The sequence below is a fragment of the Chiroxiphia lanceolata genome, chromosome Z, assembly GCF_009829145.1.
Source record: "Chiroxiphia lanceolata isolate bChiLan1 chromosome Z, bChiLan1.pri, whole genome shotgun sequence".
In the NCBI taxonomy this organism is placed as follows: domain Eukaryota; kingdom Metazoa; phylum Chordata; class Aves; order Passeriformes; family Pipridae; genus Chiroxiphia; species Chiroxiphia lanceolata.
Window position 1 is genome coordinate 26,609,742 of NC_045671.1, and position 19,568 is coordinate 26,629,309.

Sequence of the window (19,568 nt, forward strand, 5' to 3'; positions counted from 1 at the left end):
ACTAAGCACAGTTTAATATAAAATAGCAACCCCATAACTTCTGGATGAAGGCGTGTGGGTAAAGCAGAGAAAGTTTGGAATATTTTTGATATTAAAATACTTGTCATACTAAAATGCTTGTACTATTCTGTACTCGAACTTTCAGCTGTTCAAGGAAGTTAAGAAAGGTCATGAGTTGCACTCAAGATAGGGAAAGGCAAGGGATGAGGAAGATTTTAGTATTTTTCAATCTTATTTGAGAGATTTCTGAATATGAAATGGGAAGATTTTTCCCTCCACTGTGAAAAAGGATAGGCAGTCATCTGCAACCTACTCACTGCAAGGATTAGAAAATAAGCACTTGTAAGGCCTATGGCAAAATCAGTAAGGAGGTTCAAATGATACAGAGATGAAGTAAAAAAATTCACTGGAAAATCACTGTCTTTGATAAATATTTTTTCCTTAAATGTTACCTTTTTTACTCTTAAACATTGAACAAAAATTAGGTAAGTATTCTACTTTAAGAAATAGAGTATCACATTGTGTTCTGTTATTTTTTGAAAATTATCTTGTTTTTCACTGTGCTAACTGGTTATGTTAGTATAGTCAGACAGATTAAATTAAAACAGTCAAATTCCTCCAAACATCCAAGTTTTTCTGTTTGCAATAGCAGCATTAACAGTACCTGCCAAAACTTCACAAAATGTCTTAAAGATATGCCCCTTGATTATGGTATTAAAAAGAATTCAAACATATGAGATTGCACTAACATGTTAAGCTTTTAGGTAGTGTTACTGAACCAACTACTTAAGTTTATGTGATGTTTTGAAAATACAGTAGCATAAAACTCCAAACACCCTCTGGTGCTGTTTTATTGTGATCTGATTAGCACCTGTTTGCCTGCACTAATCCAACTTCAAACAAAAAGTGTGCTTTCCCCGCTATCATTAGACGACACATTACAGTCTCACCAATGTAGAATCCCAGGGGTTTAGTCTGCATTTTTTCATTAAAGAAACAATTTTTTCTAGATCAGCTCTGCAAACTAGGGCAAGTCATGCAGAGTCACCAGGAGGACTGAAGCATTACTCAACTTCTGTCCAAAGGACTGAAAAGATAGTCTTAAAATATAACAGTCTGTAAATGAAGAAAGCATCTACATGCATCAAGTATTTCAACCACCACAGAAAAATCTTCAGATAACTTACTCTAAACAAGCCAAGTCAAGATTTGAACACATTGTGTAAAGTACCTACAAACAGGATCAGACTGCTAAATTTCATTTGTGGTGGGGTTTTTTTTCCTTTTTTTTTTTTTTTTCTCCCATGCAGCTTTACCTTTATTTATCTGCTTTTCACTACCAAATCTCCCATTGAAAATAAGGACCACAGAGCACAGCATTTTGTAACAAATGCATTTCTAAATCTAACTTTACCTTGACTCAGTCTCCACTGAACTATCTTTCCTGGTAGTTATAGAAAGAAAACTGTATATTATTACCTGGGAAAAGGGTGTGATGGCATGATGCATTTATGTTACTACAACTGCACTTTTTTCATGGAGGTAGTCTTTCCAAAATATCTGATTACACAAATACAAATTCTGCATTTAGATTAGGCCTTGATGCTTCTTTTAGTGCTCCATAATTCTTTCAGCAATGATTTATGTTTTCTCCTTAAAAATAATGTACCATTAAATATATTTTATCTACCTTTTCCACTTAAAAATCTGTCAACTTTTCTGCACAAGTATTCTGGCTTTGGCTGGGGTAGAATTAATTTTCTTCACAGAGTTCTTGCCTCTGTTTCTGTTCATGGGTGTGGCCCAAGAAAGCTAGGGGTGTATGGGAGGTTGGGAGGAGACATAGCTGGGACAGGTGACCCAAACTGACTAAAAAGGGATATATCCATACCATATGATATCATGCCCAGGATATAAAGCTGGGGGGAAGAAGAAAGAAAGGAGGACCTTTGGAGTGATGCTGTTTGTCCTCCCAAATAACCATTACTGGTGGGGCCCTGCTCTCCTGGGGACGGCTGAACGCCTGCCCATGGGAAACTGTGAATGAATTCCTTGTTTTGCTTTGCTTGCATGCGCAGTTTTGCTTTCCCTATTAAGAAGTTTTTATCTCAACCGTGAGTTCTCCAGATTTTTCCCCTTCTGATTCTCTCCCTGATCCTGCTGGTAGTGGAGTGAGTGAGTGGCTGTGTGCGGCTTGGTTGCTGGCTGGGGTTAAACCATGGCAACAAGAGCTTTGACTGGTAGAATGTAGTTACGAAATTCTCAAGACATTTTTGACTTCCCTATTAGATTCAAATTCAATACTGTGCAGGCAACCAAGCTGTTATCAAAAGTAGATGTCTAAACAACATGCAAAGATGTCTGTTGTATGTACATTAGTAATAAATAATTACCAATTTTTTTACAATTCTGATCTTATAATTCTGTATTTTTCTTTGCTTTCATCACAAAAAATTTATAACAAAGACTTCCATTTCCATTTGTGAGATATGGATTTATCAGAACTTGTCTTATTAAATCTAGTAATTTTGAATGGTAATACTTACATTCTCAGTTAATTTCACCAGTTAGAACTATGCATTACTTTTCTTGTCACTGTTAAATGAATGCACAGAGTGCATTAAAATATTTACAGGGTGGGTTCTTCTGTTGTCAATTGTTTTTAGCTCAGACTTTTTCCAATTAAGCACACTCTAAGTTATTAAATAAATTCTTCACACACTCAAGAATCATTGCCTAGGACAGGATATTAAACTAGCTTAGCAACCACTGAGGCTTTGATACAAACTGGCCATGAACCAAGTCCAGGTTGTAAACTAGAAAAATCTCTTAATCCTTTATCATGAAATGGACTGAAAGACAACTGCAGGTCAGTATTAAGGCAGATGTGTAGAACGCAGTAAGGAAAACCTTGGACTAAGTTTTTCACTTACAATAACTACTTATAAATACAGAAAAAAAAGGGGTACTTTGTAAGGATCAAAATACAGATAGCTGGTTCTTCTATTTATTCCTCATCCAGGAAGGGTGAGGAATAACTTCTCCCTGTACTTAGCTGCCTGCTAGCTTTTATTTTAAGTTTTCTATTGTTTAAAAGTTTGGAGAAAAATGCTTCCAGAGATTCTTCATACCTACTCTTTATTTTTACCAAACACATTTTGAAAAGCACCTCCCGTTGTGTTTCTACTTCTATATGATCTGGTTATTGTAATTTCCTGAGCTCGGAGAGTTTGTTAGGTACTGGAAGAAACATAAAAGAAGGTATTAGTGATGTCTCAGATGGCTTACATTTGTCACTATGAATCCTGTGTTCTTGCTAGGAACTAAACTCAGACTATCTCCTTCAATGAGATATCTTGGAATAGACTGTCTGCCATAGGCAAAGGATACAAGATATGGTCCTGTATTATACTGTTTAGCTCTAGTTGGGAAAGTTTTAAATACTTTTTAAATCTGGATGATGCAATGGGGAAACTTAATGGAAAGGGACTTGACTCCTGAACAGAAAATGGGAGGCAGTGACAGACAAGATACAGAACAAAGACAAGAGGAAAATTTAAAAAGGTTTCAGAGGCAGACTAGAAGTCAGTAGAGGAAGAAAGGAAAAGCAAGAAATTTGTCAAGAACAGATAAAATATCTCATTGGAAAATGGTGACTAGTAGAGGGCAGTAAAAAGTGGTGCATGACAAAAATTGGTAGGAGAATGCTACCATCAGAATGATGATCTTACTTCAGAAAATGTACTAAGAAAGGTAGGAACATATTTCATATTGAAATGGTTCAGCAATATGATATGAACAATGAAATGAGTTTGAGAAAACAGTGAAACTGAAGGACAGGAATAGAATATAACTAGAGGGATTCAGAGAATAAAGATCGGTCCAGATATTGGAGAGAAAAAAAATTGAAAAAAAGGTGAAATGATTGACAATGAGAAGCAAAGGGAAGAGTGCAATGGAGAAACTTACAGAGTGAGCAACAGAGAGGAGAGGGGAAACCCCCCCCAGATTTCAAGAAAAAAATCGGTAACATATGAAGCTTGCTTACTTTTTCTGTTTCAACAGAAGATTAATCTTTCATAAGCTTGATATGAACTGTTTATGCATGTCTAGCACTTTTATTACAAACCAAATGGGAAGGATTTTATTGTTGTTATATGAAAGACATATCTTCTAGCCTAAAAATATTGTGGTGATGCTCTATTGGTGTTCCCCTTTTGACTTTTTGAACTAATGTAATAACCATAGAATCATATGATTCTATGAACACGAACTGGAAGGGATCCACAAGGATCACTGAAGTCAAACTCCTGGCCCTGTACAGGACAGCCCCAAGAACATAATGCTGAATTCAATATTATATGGCAATACAAATCTCAGAATATAATGCCACTACAATATGCCTGAAAAGTGATATGTGAGAAATAGACTTTAGTAACTTATTCTTGTTAGTCTATCAGTTAGGTAGTCTATATGTTAAATCGGTGAGTTAAGTAGTACATTCATAAACTTTGGCCTGTCCACAACACTTGCTGCTGAATGTCCAGCCACATAAAATTTTTAATTACAGAGACATAAATTTTTAAATTTGTTAGAAACCTGGTTTCATTAATTCTGCTTACAGACAAACTGTTAGCAGTGGGGTTTAAAAACTCTGCTAAATAGTAGGATATGTGAAATTCTGCTTCCTAGAGGTTAGGTTGTATGAAATTACTGAAATCTTAGTGTCTCAAGCAACTATACATAAGGTAAAAAGCTTATGTATACCAGGTTATGCATATTGTAGAGTATCAATAAATAAATTAATAGGAATTTGGGAGAAAAAGTCCCTCAACAGGCATCAAATCAGACTACCTAGACTGAGCACCACTTTCAAGGAAATCTGCATGCATAACCAATGACAAAGAGAAAATAATGGCCTTGTATTTCATCAGTATCACTGAGTGATAATAAGCATTGCATTTTATTTCATCTTATCCAATGACTAGCTGTATGACTCTTAAGAACTAATTTAATTTGCCTATTTTTGCATTGAGAGAATTTAGGCAATTACACTAACTTAACAGCCTTCCCAGAGTGGGAAGATTAATTTCTTCTATTAAGTTTGGTTTTGATTTAGAGCATAGCATCTTTACAGCTAAGGACCTTTGCAGTTATGTTATATATGGATCAGGCTAATGAAATTATAGCTCAGACAATCTACAATACTAGACAATAATCAAAATGTTTTAAGATCCTATAAATTCAGGTACAAAGAGATTTGGCTCCATTCAGGAAATACTCAGCAAACTTTTAAAATATATTTGTATTATTATTTATATTTATTCCACATTCCAAATCCTGGTGTTTCAATAAACATCAAATATTTGTCTTCTATGTTCTATTATATCTTCTAAACAGTCTGTGCCTTCCAATATTGAATTCTGCTTATTCTGTTTTGCTGTTGACTTTATTTTCCTGTCTCATTTACAGGAGCCTCTTTCAATCACTTTAAAAGTGTGCAAATTGCCAGATTCTGTGCCTGACTTACCAATATTTAAGAAGTCAGAACTAGAGGTGGTGGTATGCTGTAATCCTTGTAATCACCTCAGGTTTTGGATGACAAAAGCAAGACTTGTTTTCAAACATGCTGAGCACTTGTAACTTCAAGAAAAGGGTGTAGTACCTCTCAGCCCTACTAACTAAAGGTATTCCAAAATGAAGTTCACAAAAACCAGTAATCTTAGGAATTTTCTTTGAACAGGGCTACACAGTAAGCTATGCAAGATTTGGCAACATAGCCCTGGAATGACTGGAATCCACCTTACAGTTTACTTCTATCAGAATTGGTATTTATGTTCTGATAATGTTCTTATCAACATGATTTTAAGGCTGTCTAAAAGATCTGCTCTTGTCAAACATTTCCAAAGGATCCACATCTCTTCCTCTTAATTTTCCTTACTCTGAAAACATTAGGAGTAGCTAATGTTTTTCTCTGGAGAGTTTATTAATTCATACCCTATAAAGCCTGAAGAGGATTTCTACTCTGCAAGAAAAGCATGGAGCACTCATTTCCCTAGAACTGAGCTCAGCGTGTTCCCAGGTACATCCTTTCCAGTTTCAGCTCCTCAAAGTCCTAAACTGAGGGTATAAGCTTGAATGCAAATTTGGGTTCCTACCTATTTTCAATAAAAGTTTTCACTTATCTTTCTTAATTCTCATGTTCATTACTTTCACACACAATATAATTTCAAAAGCTCAAAACACACCGTTTTCAATATTCAGGTTCTTAAGCCAACATTATGTTGGCCATATTCTGAATGTCGTAGATACATTTGTATTCTTCCTGCAGACATTCTCCCTAGATATCTTTAGATGTTTTAAAATTAAATTAATCCTGTACAGACCAAATAAAATTGTTCTAGCCTATCCAAGCTGGCAGTGCCAAGCTCAAGTCCTCCATTTGCAATGCAACCATCTTTCTCTTTGACAGACTTATAAGTGTCTTTGAAACAAACTAGTATTTTCATCTGCAACAAAACAGAAAGCAGTAATCTTGACATAGGATGCTTTGAAAAAACTTCTGGGCTTACCTGCAATGCACAACCATAGGTCCAGCATCAGGTGGGTTGCAAGTCTTGACTCGTCTCAAGAAAGCTAAGAACGGTGTTGGGTGTTCTGGGACACCATGATCAGGCCAGGCAGTAAACTGGAATTGCCTCACTTCCCTTTTCTCACTTGAACCATTCTATGAAATTTAAAATTTTCATGACAAAACTGCCACTTCAGATGATATTGGCATTTTCAATGAAACAACTGCAGAAGCATATATACCAGTGAAAATTATTTAAGCTACATTTGAAGCCAGAGAGAAGCAGAACTCAGGCTATGGAGGAAAATCCAAATTATAGGGTTCAAACAATGTAAGAGCTTTAAATATATTGCAGAGTTGTGCATCACATGTGTCAGAGCTTTAGTTAGTATTAAATGGTTTTTCATGGTGCGAGCTCTGTATTAACTTACAACACTCCATGTTATAAGGAAATGCATTCTGTAGAATAAGTCTCATTGTTCAGCACTGTTAGCAGGAAACAAGGGAGAAAAGCGGAAAGAGGAGAAGGGGAAAAGGGAGTGAGGAAATAAGGGAAAAAGGTAAGTAGGGAAGGCATGAAGCAAAGGAAGAAGGAAGGTGGGATGGCAGGAGGAAGAAAGTGATAGGAAGAAAGGAAGGAAGGAAGGGGAGGGAAAAAAATTGCTAACCTTCCAATTTAAAAGTATATAGTAAGTATATATACCTTGTAAAGTGCAAATGTACGAACACAGTATGTTGCCAATTCAACAGTGTCTAAAAGGGTCACTTGGATTAGTCCGTAGGTTTCTGTGCCTCTGCTTGGCCAGTACTGATCGCACTTCACCTGTAGTGAAAAATATGTAATCTTTTAATACATTTCATACTGATATTCATTACATATCTGAGTGTATGTCATCACAGGTTTTAAAAGTATGTGGAGTTTGAATGGTCAACAACTGCTAAGGATCCAACACAAGAAATTTATTTTATCATCCACAAGAATTGCTCTTCCGGTAGTAGCTCATACAATGGTTTTCTTCCATAGCGGGTATTTGTAAGTTCAGTGGGACAGAGAATTGAGAAATACTAATAAGCACAGACACACTGAAGAAAAAAACCAATTTATAGTATATTCAACTATGACTTATATCTTCAGTAACTTGCCTTTCATACTTCAGAATTTAATAACAGTATTAATCCCCTCAAGGTATATAGAAAATTTTTTTAATATTTGCCATATTTTACATTAGTCCCCAAACATATAAGCTATTCCTTGGATGTTAATATTTAGTATGTATAGAAATACCTCAGTGCAAACCTGAATTTTTTTGAGAAATAATTTCAGTACACTGATAAATGAAAGGACAGGAGCAACTATTAAGCGCTTTGTGAGAAAATAAAATTTTCTTCTCAGATCAGTGTTATGAAGCATATAAAAAAATTTTGTTCACAGCCATTTAAAAAATATAGTCTGGTGGAGAGTTCATCCATAAAATTTTAAAAGACACAGGACATGCAATTCAGAGAAATCTTAACTTCAAAACACCATAGTTTAGATTATTAACAAAATTAAATAATTCTGTATAAGATGATATATGAGAACCATATGTTTATCATCATTGCTAATGCTCAATAATCTGTTTCAGTTAAAAATGGTATTTATGATGAAAGCTATTATGAAAATAGAATGCTGAACCCCTAAACAAATCAGAAAATGTAGTAAAAAGTAGTATGAGGGTCATATAGTTGCAAATATTTTTCTTTGGGACAGTCATTCTCTGTTCTATTTATAACAATACATTTTTATCAATTAGCCTTGCATACAGTACAGAAGAGAAGTTTAAACTGAGTCCAGCAATAATTCACTGCTGTTGTTTAATAAAGGTCTTCATTAGTCACTCTAAGCCAGACTCATACCAAATTAAATAAGAATACCCAAAATGTGTTCTCCAGGTTTTTCATTCTGCAGTATACTCATTGCAAAAGACTCAGTATGCTTTCAAACTCCCCAGACTCAAATAGCTTCTGCTCACAGATCATTTTATTTTGAGACTCACAGGTCACAGATCACTAAAGGTTCACAAATCACAGTCTGAGAATGAATACTCTAGATAAAGAGGAGAAAAAATTCTAGCCACTGAAGCAGGTGATGAGAATTCATTACTGGCAAAAAACCCTGAAACGTTTTTTTACAGGAAATTATAGCTTAATTCATGGATAAGGAATTGGAACAAAGTAACTAAAGATGTTTATTGATACTGCAGTATTAAAAAATGGGATTAATAGTGCAAAAAATTCTCTTACTAAGAGGATTTAAGTAATTACTTCCTTGTATCGTTTATTGAAACACTGAAAGATAAGTATTGCCAATATTTCATGAATATTTATGACTTATTTGCAAAATTCCTGATACTAAAGGAAGCCACTGTGGTCTTTGCAAATCAAACAGAAAAGTACACTTTGAATTGAGACATTTCAATATTGTTATAGTAAATCTAGTTTCACTTTATCATTAATACAGAAAGCGTGTAATATGTCTATATTGGTTACTTGTATTTTAAACAAATAATATTTTTTATTATTTATTAATTCCATAAAATAAATATTTAATGGAAAATGTTAATTTATAATAACTGTAGTTTGTAATCTTAAAAACTACAGGTTTAGTATAAACTTCTGATCAAACCTCTTTTGTTTGAATGTTTTATTTTTTAATTAATAAAAATGGTAGAACATTCTATGAACTTTTAATAAAAACAAAGAATAAATGTCTGGTTATGCCTTTGCATGCCTAAATACGAAGTCATCTTCTTTAAGATGCAGTTCTCACATATAAATTGTATGCTCATAGAAGCAGTGCCAGCTTCCAAAAAGCATTTCTGAAAAATTAACCAGTTTGCAGTCTGCAAACAACAAAAATTAATCAGTTGAAAAGGACAGAAAATACTTGTTTTATTTTTATTTTGCATAGTAATCTAATGTTAAGCATATATTCAGATTTAGAAGCCTGTAGAAAATTGCTCCTTCTCAGTTATGCTGGGAGAAAATAAATGTGCCTGCTCCTTTTGGTGCAGATTTTGTTTGGTGGGGTTTTTTTTGTTTTTAATGTATTAGTTTATTTAACATAAACTTCAATCATGGTATAATTTTTCTAAAATAATTTCTCTGAGAGTTAGCTGCTGGATGCAGACACTAGATGTTCAATAAAAAATACGGTTTGTAGATCAGTGTACATATTATTTGAAAGGGGAAACTGATGAAAATAACTTTTTTGAAAAGAAAACCTGATTTCAGATTCATGTGAATTTGACCTTCTGGAAGAGCACATTAAGCATAAGTTGATTGAACTGCATCTTTTATTCCTTTTGCCTATTGATTTTTCTCAGAACAAGAGGTCTTCTTCAGAAACATGTTCTTATGTGTCTCCTACACTCTTTTGCTATTGGATCATAAACCTTACATTCCCAATATTGCTAACAATTTAGAGTCCAATTTATCTTTGTGAGATATCAGAACAATGTTTTCTGTTGGACTTCACTGGGAGCAGAGAACCAAATAATAGAAGTTAATTGGTAAGACACTACTTTCTGAGACAGAATTCTTATTAAATATTTTATCTTATGTTAAGATCCCACTCTTCAGCACTTAAAGTGGGAGAGGTTATATATTATATGTTTTCTTCCAAAAAAGATTCTCAATCCCCTTGAGTCATCTAAAATTTAGCACTAAATGTCAAAAAGTCAATTTTGAAATTATTTGCCAAATGTATTTTTGCTTTAGATCTTTGGACTGTATTTAATTTCTTTGTGGTAAGGGCAATTTCTTCCTCATTTGTGTACATCGTTTGGAAAAAAAAATTAATGTGGCAAGGTATGGTGATGATAACACAATTCCTCCCCAAACATACAATTACAGTGTTTATTTATTTTCATAGTTATTTTGTAATATACCTTCCACGAATTTCATATTCGCCTTTCTTTTATCCATGTAGCTCCCAGTTCCAACAGTTGATCTTTTTCCTAGCAGACTATATTTACCTGCACCCAGTGAGAGTTTTTCTGTGCCTCCAATAGTACATGAGAACAGCTTTCACCAGTAAATATCTAATGTTCCGTTGCCTGCCACTAAAATGGCAAGATGAATGAAACGGACCCACGAATGTGTAATAACTCACTTGTGATTTAAGAGTGTTTTTTATGGAGAAATTAAATTACAAGTAATGACAGGCATATTACTACTTTCACTATATCATGATTATAAGTTGCAAACTCCCCAAACTGTGATATCTGAGATTAGAGTAACTCTTTGAAGACTACTAAACATATTAAGATATCTTTTTAAATACCACTGTAGTAGATATAATTAGAATATAGAACTAATGACAGGCACATCCTCTTAACCTGCCCCTCAAACACACACATATTTTCTTTCTCTGCATTTCTTCCACTCAGACCATGTGAATCCTTGCTCTTCACAGAAGTACAATCATTCACTAAAAGCAAAGCGGTAAGAAAATGTAAGTGCTTCATTTCCCATTAAAAATGAGAAGCTTGAGACCTTTTCAGACTTGAGGGGTTTAAGTAGCTTCAGCATTCCTAAGAACATTCATGGATATTCACACTTCAACAAGTCACAGACACTAGAGAACATGCTGCTATGCATCAACAGAGCTGAAGGAAATGTATTTCCATATGAACATATGAATACAAAGATTCCTGACATTCAAGGGTAGAGAAATAATTTTCCAGCATAAAGTTCCATCATTCAGGCTGAAAAGCCTTTTCAGGTCACTTTTAACACACGAACCAGCTGTTACGGGCCATCTGAGATAATATGGACAAAACACAGAACAGGAAAGAGACAGCAAACTAGTAACAGGCAGATTCATATAGCACATTTCTTGCTGTAAGAACAGCATATGAACTATGCCGAATCTGGAATATGAAATAACAGTAGTATGTAACAAACCTTCTGCTCTGGTTTTTTTACTAATAGTAACACTTTTGCAGATAAAATTTTCTATAATATTTTCAAATTATTTTCCTTCAAAAATAAAGTACCTCTACAATGGTGTTGAATGATATTAATAATTAAGCAATAAAAAGCTAGAGCCAGTTGTCGGTCATGGAAACTGTCTCAGACATTTCAGCTAATGTTCTGTCTTCAAAACAGATATTACTCTGAAGCCATTTTCTGTTTTGCAACAATGCCTTGCCATCTAAAGATTAGGCTGATTTGAGTCTAAAGATCACAGACACTGACAACAGTATATGAGACTATAATACAAAGATTAAAAAAAAATCAGAATACAGACACATATTTTTAGATCTTATTTGAACAAGATTTGCTCTAGTGTCACTCACTGATTCAGTATAACTCTAAGTGACAGATTAAAATATAAACTCCTAGTCAGAAATAAGGCAGAAAAGAAAACATTTTAAAGTTTTAGATTTTGGTCTTAATTACAGTAGCCTCAGGAAAAAAGTTCCAAAGAGGATTTGGAGGCAAGATAAATCAACTGTAGACTAATCAACTCATAACAAACTTTAGTTCTCTACAAAGTCTTCAAATTCACCCTCTTACACCCTCACTTTCTGAAATTTCTGATATAATTAGTAGGCTAACAGCTAATACTGAAAGATAATTGATAATTAAAAGATTACCCCCAAACTGTTTTCATTCTGATTATTATGAAAGAGTGTGGTATGGTTATTAAAACAAAAAGAAACAGATATTAAAAGGAATCTTGGGAATATTAGAAGTGTTCTCTATTTCATTTTTCATATTCTTCTATACAAACAAAGAACACTTCAAAACTATATTGCTGGTATCACTATAAGATGCCCTTTTTGAGCTCTTCCTAACAGCAGAGAAGGTAGGGTCTTAGTGAATTAATTTTGAAGGATGAGCCTGTCAAACAGTTAAGTTCAGCAAGATTTTCCAAAAAGGTCTTGAAAAGGTTTATATGAATGGACTGACTGTAATAATATATGTCTTACCTCAAGCACAAAGCAAATGAACTAAGCAAATAAAGTCAAATTACAGAACTAGAATATGGTTTTGACTAAAGCGCTCACTATAAGATTGCCTAGGGGAAAACAGTATTTTTTTAGAAAACTATCAGTTTAGCCTAACAGCTAAGAGAAACCACTTCACTTACAAACACAGAATATTCTCACAAAAAACTGGCTGTTTGCCTTTAAAATGCTTTTGGCAAGTATTACCATACCATTTCAGGTGTGTAAACTGGTGCAAACAATTCTTGAAAGCTTACAGTGGAATTGACTTCACAAAATATCCTATGCAGTTTGTAATTCATGACATTACATTTTGGAAGTCCTTTAACAGTTCAACATAAACCACCTTTTCTGAAAAGTTTATTTCTTTCTCCTAAAGCCCCATAGGAAGGGAAAATGGTTGATTGCCATGAAATCTTTTTAACAGCCTTTCATATGCTGGAAGGCTACTATGTTTTCCTTCACTCTATTAATATAAAAAACCAATCAAAATCTTTCTGACTTTCCCAATAAATCATTTTTCCAGTTTCTGGTCATTACTGTTCTATTCTGGATTCTCTGTAATTTACAAATATCTTTTCACATGGGGCATTCGTTCTGTAAGTCCTCAACTCCAAATGTGTGTAAGTTGAAATAACTAGACTTTCAGCCTATGCAGTGGTGTTACAGCAATTCTTTCACACAAAATTAACCCTGCCTACAGTATGGCATTTCCACAGCTATTTTGCTGGGTGATATAATAGCCTGAGCTTTAACTGAGGCACCTTGTCACAGTACTTCCACCTGAAATGCACCTAGAAAAAGAAACTCTAAGCTTTATTGGATTAGATTCTTACATGAATTAAGCACCTATGACTGACTGCATTTCAGTGAGAGTTGACTATGTCCCTGCCCTTATGCCTCTGTGCAATTTTGACACAGTGAGTGGGGACTCAACCTTGTATAATGATGTAAGAATTCTTGGACTGTCACACTGGCATTCTATTACAGTGAAAAAAACACAGTACAAACCTACAGATTGTTATTTTTATTTTTGTAAATCTGGTGAACACATGGTGACTTTGGGTTTTCCTTTTTTTTTTCTTTGTCAGTTCTCTCATTCATTCTTTGTCTGACTCATATTTTAACATGCTGAGAGCACTGAAGAAATGAAATAAAATTCTCAAAGTACATTACTGATATAGAAGTCATTGGTTTGCCACTAAAATTAGGGAATGAACAATGACAAAACTGCACATTTAGTTTCTCTTTAAAAGAACAGTACAATTCAGTATGAAAAAATGCCATCTGCAACATGTCCTATCTGCTAATATTTGTGTTGGCTGATATGTTAACTTACCAATTATCAAATAAAGAAATGCATATTTTTTTTCAGTTGCTACAAGGCATAGATATAATTTCTATTTCTGTTTTCCTATGTTTAAATTTATATCTCACAACTTTTTTTAAAAACCAGCAGATTTTTACACACCTGTGCTGCCCAATATGAGACGCCAGTAACGTTTTTCTGCACAAATCAATTACACTTTGTCTAAATACAGTAGAATACAGGTGCACTTGGGAGTATGTTGATATATTCTGTAATGCATTGTTAAGTACATCTATTGATGACTTTTCTACTCACATCAGTGAAGATGTCTTATTGGCACTTATTTTCAATGCAGCATTTTGACAAGTAAGAGCTTCAGTATTACCCATCAAAACATACTGAGGAGGAAAGATCTAAAATTTGCTGCTAAAACTCTGCACAAATGCAAAACTACCTTCATCACAATCACATAAAACTCTACTGCATAGACAGTATGTGTCTGAAAGATCTACATGCATTTCATAGAGACAAGAAACCCACATTCTTAGTTTTCTTTGCTTATTATTTACTGTTGTGTCTGTATATTGCTTTGTCTTAGCTATTAAGTCAGGTACATTAGATATCAGTTGATATCTGCCAACAACAAATGGATTAATGAAAAATGTTAGCAAGTTGTGCATTTGAAGCAGAAGAATTCAGGTTTCTTTCCACACCTGCCTTTAAGCTGTCCTTGCCTGTATCAAGACTTAGAAATCTTCAGTGGTCAGAAGTTTGTTTCAAAGCTATTACCAAGGTACAATACACTTTCCACCATATTTATGCAACTTGTTGAGGGTTTTGTACTAGTTGTTGGAGTTTTGCACTAGTTGAATCCAAATAAAGCTTTCCTGATTTAACTTATTATACACCCCTAAAAAAATCCAACCAAACCCACTAAACAAAGCAAATCCTTATTTTACTCCATCTTCAAGACATGCATCTGCTTGACATTTCTACTGTTTCCCAATCTCCATTTTTCTTACACATGAATAGTCTATAAATCTTTAAAAAGTTAGTTGAAATACTTAGATAGAGTGTTCTGATTTGGAGAGACTCAGACCTGTTGCTTGACGCTTGGAACAACAGGAGTTCCTATTTAGCAATTCAGCAACAGCAGAAGAAGTCCATCTGCTTTTTCTGATTACAGTGCCAACTCTCCTGACTTCCTCAGGTATCAGTGACCAGTTGAGAGGAGCTGACATAGAAAATATTGTAATGAGGTTAAAGAGAGAGTTAATTTTTTTCTGTCGGTTCCCAGACAACATAGCAAGTGTATTCAAAATATGGAATTATAAAGGAAAGAAGGCAAGGATTGAGTTCACTTTCAAGTGGACAATCTACAACAGTATCCTACCCTGAAAAATGAGAAAAGACTAAATGTTTCCTGTTGGAGGCAATATTATTTTTTGCTATAAAGAGAGATTCTTCATCTGATCACTCATATAATTCAATAAAGTACACAAGTCCTTAAAACATTCAATTAAGAGGATCTAAAAAAAATCTAAGCTGCACTGCTGGGGGCAGAGGGAAAGAAAGAGAAGTGGGGAAGAGAGCACATTAAAGCTTTACATGCTTTACATATTTCCTTAGTGTAACACATAACTGCTTTTCTTAATATCTTGCAACCTTCGATATTTTTCTTTTATTTCACTAAGATTAAACTCATATATGTGACAAATATGCTACCAACCCTGTTCCATGTACTGCCAGCATGTATAAGACTTTATGATAAAAATTATATTCATGGTAGATGAATTCTGGGACTGATTTTCTCTCTCTAGTCTGGTTTAGGTCAAGTGAAATTCAGGTGATGACATTTAATATGAAATCAACTAAGTGTGAAAGGTTATAAGTGAATTTCCTGCAGCTTTCTTATAGGCAAACAAATGAATAATGAATTCGCTGTAACATCTTCATTTGATCTACTCAGCTGTAAAATATGAACATTCTCAAAGCTGAAGTAACTCAGACACTTAAGACATGCTAATGAACCAAATTCATTTCTGCAGATGGAATTAAAATCCTCATCGTTATCTATGCAGTCCAGGTTAAAAAGGCTGATACTAGGCTGCAGAACTACAAATGAAAAAAAGCTAGCTAAACAGAAATGACGACATGGAGATGGAAAGCTGAAAGTCTCAGAGAGAAACAATCTTGCCCTGCAGCAGGAATAATGATCAGGCTGCCAAGACACAAAAGAAATCAAAATGGAATCAAAGGAAAAAGAGAAACAAAATTAGCAAAGATCTTAATCTCTAATAATATGTAACAGTGTCTATATTTCATGTTTGAAATCTCACTTGGTTTTCTGCTATAACAACATGCTACATAAAAACGAAAGCGCAAGAAAAAATAACAAGGAAATGTTGTCATCCTATTCTTTCCCAACACATGGATTCCCACTGCCTTTTCACCATCAGTACTGTTAATTATATGTAGCTACTGTATTAGAAGAGGTAGCTGGTATTCACAGAGCTGCAGAATCTGAGATTGGAGCTGACTTACGTACTGAACAGCTGTAATGCTTGCACTTAGTGCAGTAAACTCAACCTACGAACACCAAATGAGCTAAATTATGCACAAAAAATACGCAAATATAAGCATTGAATACACAAGCAATCCACTGACTAGATTGTCTGGTTTCTTACTCCACTTAGGGAATGTATTGCTTCTGAATGCTAAGCAGTTCTGGAGGTGATTACTATTCTGATCAGTGTTTTTTTAAGGTGCAGTCAGCAAAGGCTAGAGTTAGCTTAAAACTCTGCTAGGCAATTATTGGAGAGAATGCCAAGAATTTCATTTAGTTACATTAAAACATCTTTCTAGATAGTGGCTGTCTGTGGCCTGCAGTATTAAGATAAACTCACAAGTACTTAAGTATACTTTCTGCAATGGGCTGCTTATTAGGATCAGATTTTTTTCTTCACACTGATGTTATTAAGCAGCAACTTTAAAGAAGCAATTAGTGAAGAAATGGGCAAAATTTCATTTGTTCAGTTCCAAACAACAGACAGTTCCCAGACTAGACAAGACCTGTAGACTCAAGATAAAACTAAAAATTCTGTTAAAATTACCCTCTGCTATGTACTAATTGCCATCAAGTATGTACACGTAGTGGTGTTAATGTAGGTTGAAGTTATATGTGGAAAGTGATTCTATAATTAGAATGTTATACATTGCCTGAACTGCAAAAAGCCTACTCTATTTTTAGAAGTGATGGGAAGGGTAAAAGAATAAATATATATATGCTTTGATAAGCCTCCAGAAAAGAATGACTGCTGTCAATAGGTTCAAGTTACGTAATCATTGCAATTAAATGTATCCATCCATATGCAAAAGACATCAATGCCAATACAATACAGCATTAGGCTTTATGGTACACTCTGCCTTGTTCCAAGCTTACACATGCAAAAACATTTTCATTTTGAAATAGAGCTCATCCATGAGTTACTGAAATACCAACTATTATCCAGTTACCTCCATAAGATACTTCTTAGTGATTTAAAACCCTTCTGGATGATAAATCTCCTCTCCTCCTCCTTAATCTCTTTCTCTCTTTCTGAACTGTTCTTGATCATCTGTATTTATGGAATTTTTTAACATGTTGCACAGTGCCTTAGATACGTTAGGTTGTTGTACCTTCCACCAGAAAGCAGCCTGCTTTCCACTTGCAGCTCCCTATGCCTTCACACAAGCTTCTAAGACAGTGTACCTTAGAATGCCTATAGCTGCATTTTTCCTGTGACATTCTTGTTTGTTATTCATCTCCTGAACTTGTAAACCCTGGTACTGCTGTTACGGCAGGTTCCCAAGAGAACTCATTACCACTGAAGTTAGAATCACCCCTTCTTTCTCCCCCTTTCTGATTTCTACATTTGGTTGAAGCTTCCGGTTTACACTGTAGGACTCATTAACATTTGCAGAAAGCTCAGCAATGAACCAGCTGTGTGGCACTTCCCCTGTTTAATGTCCTACAACGGTGACAGCAAAATGAGTAGGAATAACCCATGAGTACATCTTGATAGAAAATGCAGCTACTGCGGAAAAAGTAGGATGGGGGAACCTCCTGCTCTACTAGAAAGAGTGCTGAGGGCTGAATACTAGTTTCATTTCCTGATTGGCTGCTAAGGAGGGTTTTTCCCTTTTCTTTTTCTCACCACTTTTCTCTTCTGCTTCTCTTATCTTTTTTTCCATACAGTCCCTCCTCTCCAATAACATCCACTATTAGAACTGATGATTGCCACCAAATACGGACCCACTAGTAAATCTTCATGCAACATACAGTGCTCTGTTACTACTCTTTCCATCACTTTCCTTATCATAAAACAAACAAATAAATAAAAAACAAACCCCGAACTACTTTTTATTTCCCTTTATCAATAGTACATATTTTTTATAACACTTCTAATAATATTTGAATGTGGTTCTATTAGAACAGTATCCTTATGTTTTAGTGTTTTACTTTCCTGATTTTACTTTGATCTGCAAAATTGAATTTGAAATACCACAGATAATTTTGTATTCTATTACTGCATATGCTGTTGTAGTTTTCCTAGCAACCAGCATGCGTTAAAAAAAATTCTTATGTTTCTTAAGCAAATCCAAATCCTCACCGATCTTAGATAATGCTGAAATTATTATGCCATATAAAACTGAACACTGAATGTTGTTGACATATATTACTTCCCTCATAACAGGATGATACAATCATTCTTGTTACTATAAATGAAGTAACACTTTTGGTCACTTCCTAACATTTCCAGTATGATTAAAACAGAAAAGAATTCAAAATCACTATAGACCAAGAAATTTCAATTTTTCCAGACCATAAAAAATTAGAGGCATGACCTCATAGTTTCACAATGGAATTAAGATTTCTTATGTAAGTGATTTTCAGAGTATAGACACTTTTAACTGTGGGTAACTGGAAAAAAAAATCAGTTCTTATGCATATAAAGAAGGCAGGCAAACGTATATGAAAGGAACAAAAATCTTATATTAGTGATAACTCAGGTACAATATTATTATCCTTTCATATGCTTTCCTTACCCTGGACCTCTCCTCTAGTTTTGTCATCATGACGACAGTTGCACCTCGTTGTTCCCACATCATTCTCCAGAAGTCACCAAAGGTTTCTGGCAATGCCCCTTGTGTGGCTATATAAGCATTCTGCTTCCTGTATCCATCTATGTAGTTGGCATTGATATAGTCACTGCCTGGTATGCCTGGAAAGAGAGGAGAGTGAAAATACAAGGCAGCATTTCTGTGATGCCCTATGGTACAAGGGCTAAAAAATCCCGTGACACAGCTGGATCAATGAATCTTAGCTTGCTGCATGCCAAGTAGCACAGGGGTACTTGTAAGTGAGCGTATGCCATTTGTGGTGCTGAGAAGCATGATAGTCTCTCTGGGTATAACTATTCTTTTGAAATAAAAGACTCTGTCTGACAAGAAATATAAAAGAACCCTGAAAATCTGTACCAGGTGGAGTGACCTGGAGTTTGAGACAGCAGCATGTAAAAGGTGGTCTGAAACTGCCTGTAGACACCCACCAGTACGGCAGTCATTGCCTAGAACAGACGGGGAGGACTCTCCCTCAGACATCCTGAGCAGGCTCCTTAAACCTTCCTGTTCAGCTCATTTCATTTCTTCT

At 34.8% G+C, this 19,568-nt stretch overlaps 1 protein-coding gene across 50 annotated transcripts in view; it reads right to left on the reverse strand.

Moving 5' to 3' along the window:
• Positions 1-19,568, reverse strand: part of PTPRD (protein tyrosine phosphatase receptor type D) — a 1,166,099-nt gene that overhangs the window by 29,495 nt on the left and 1,117,036 nt on the right. For all 50 annotated transcript variants that reach the window (XM_032676409.1, XM_032676455.1, XM_032676454.1 and 47 more), the window contains 3 exons: positions 18,965-19,140; positions 7,275-7,394; positions 6,573-6,727 (listed from right to left, as the gene is read on the reverse strand). In XM_032676409.1, coding sequence (XP_032532300.1) covers positions 6,573-6,727; positions 7,275-7,394; positions 18,965-19,140 — 451 coding nt within the window. The remainder of the gene's footprint in view (positions 1-6,572; positions 6,728-7,274; positions 7,395-18,964; positions 19,141-19,568) is intronic.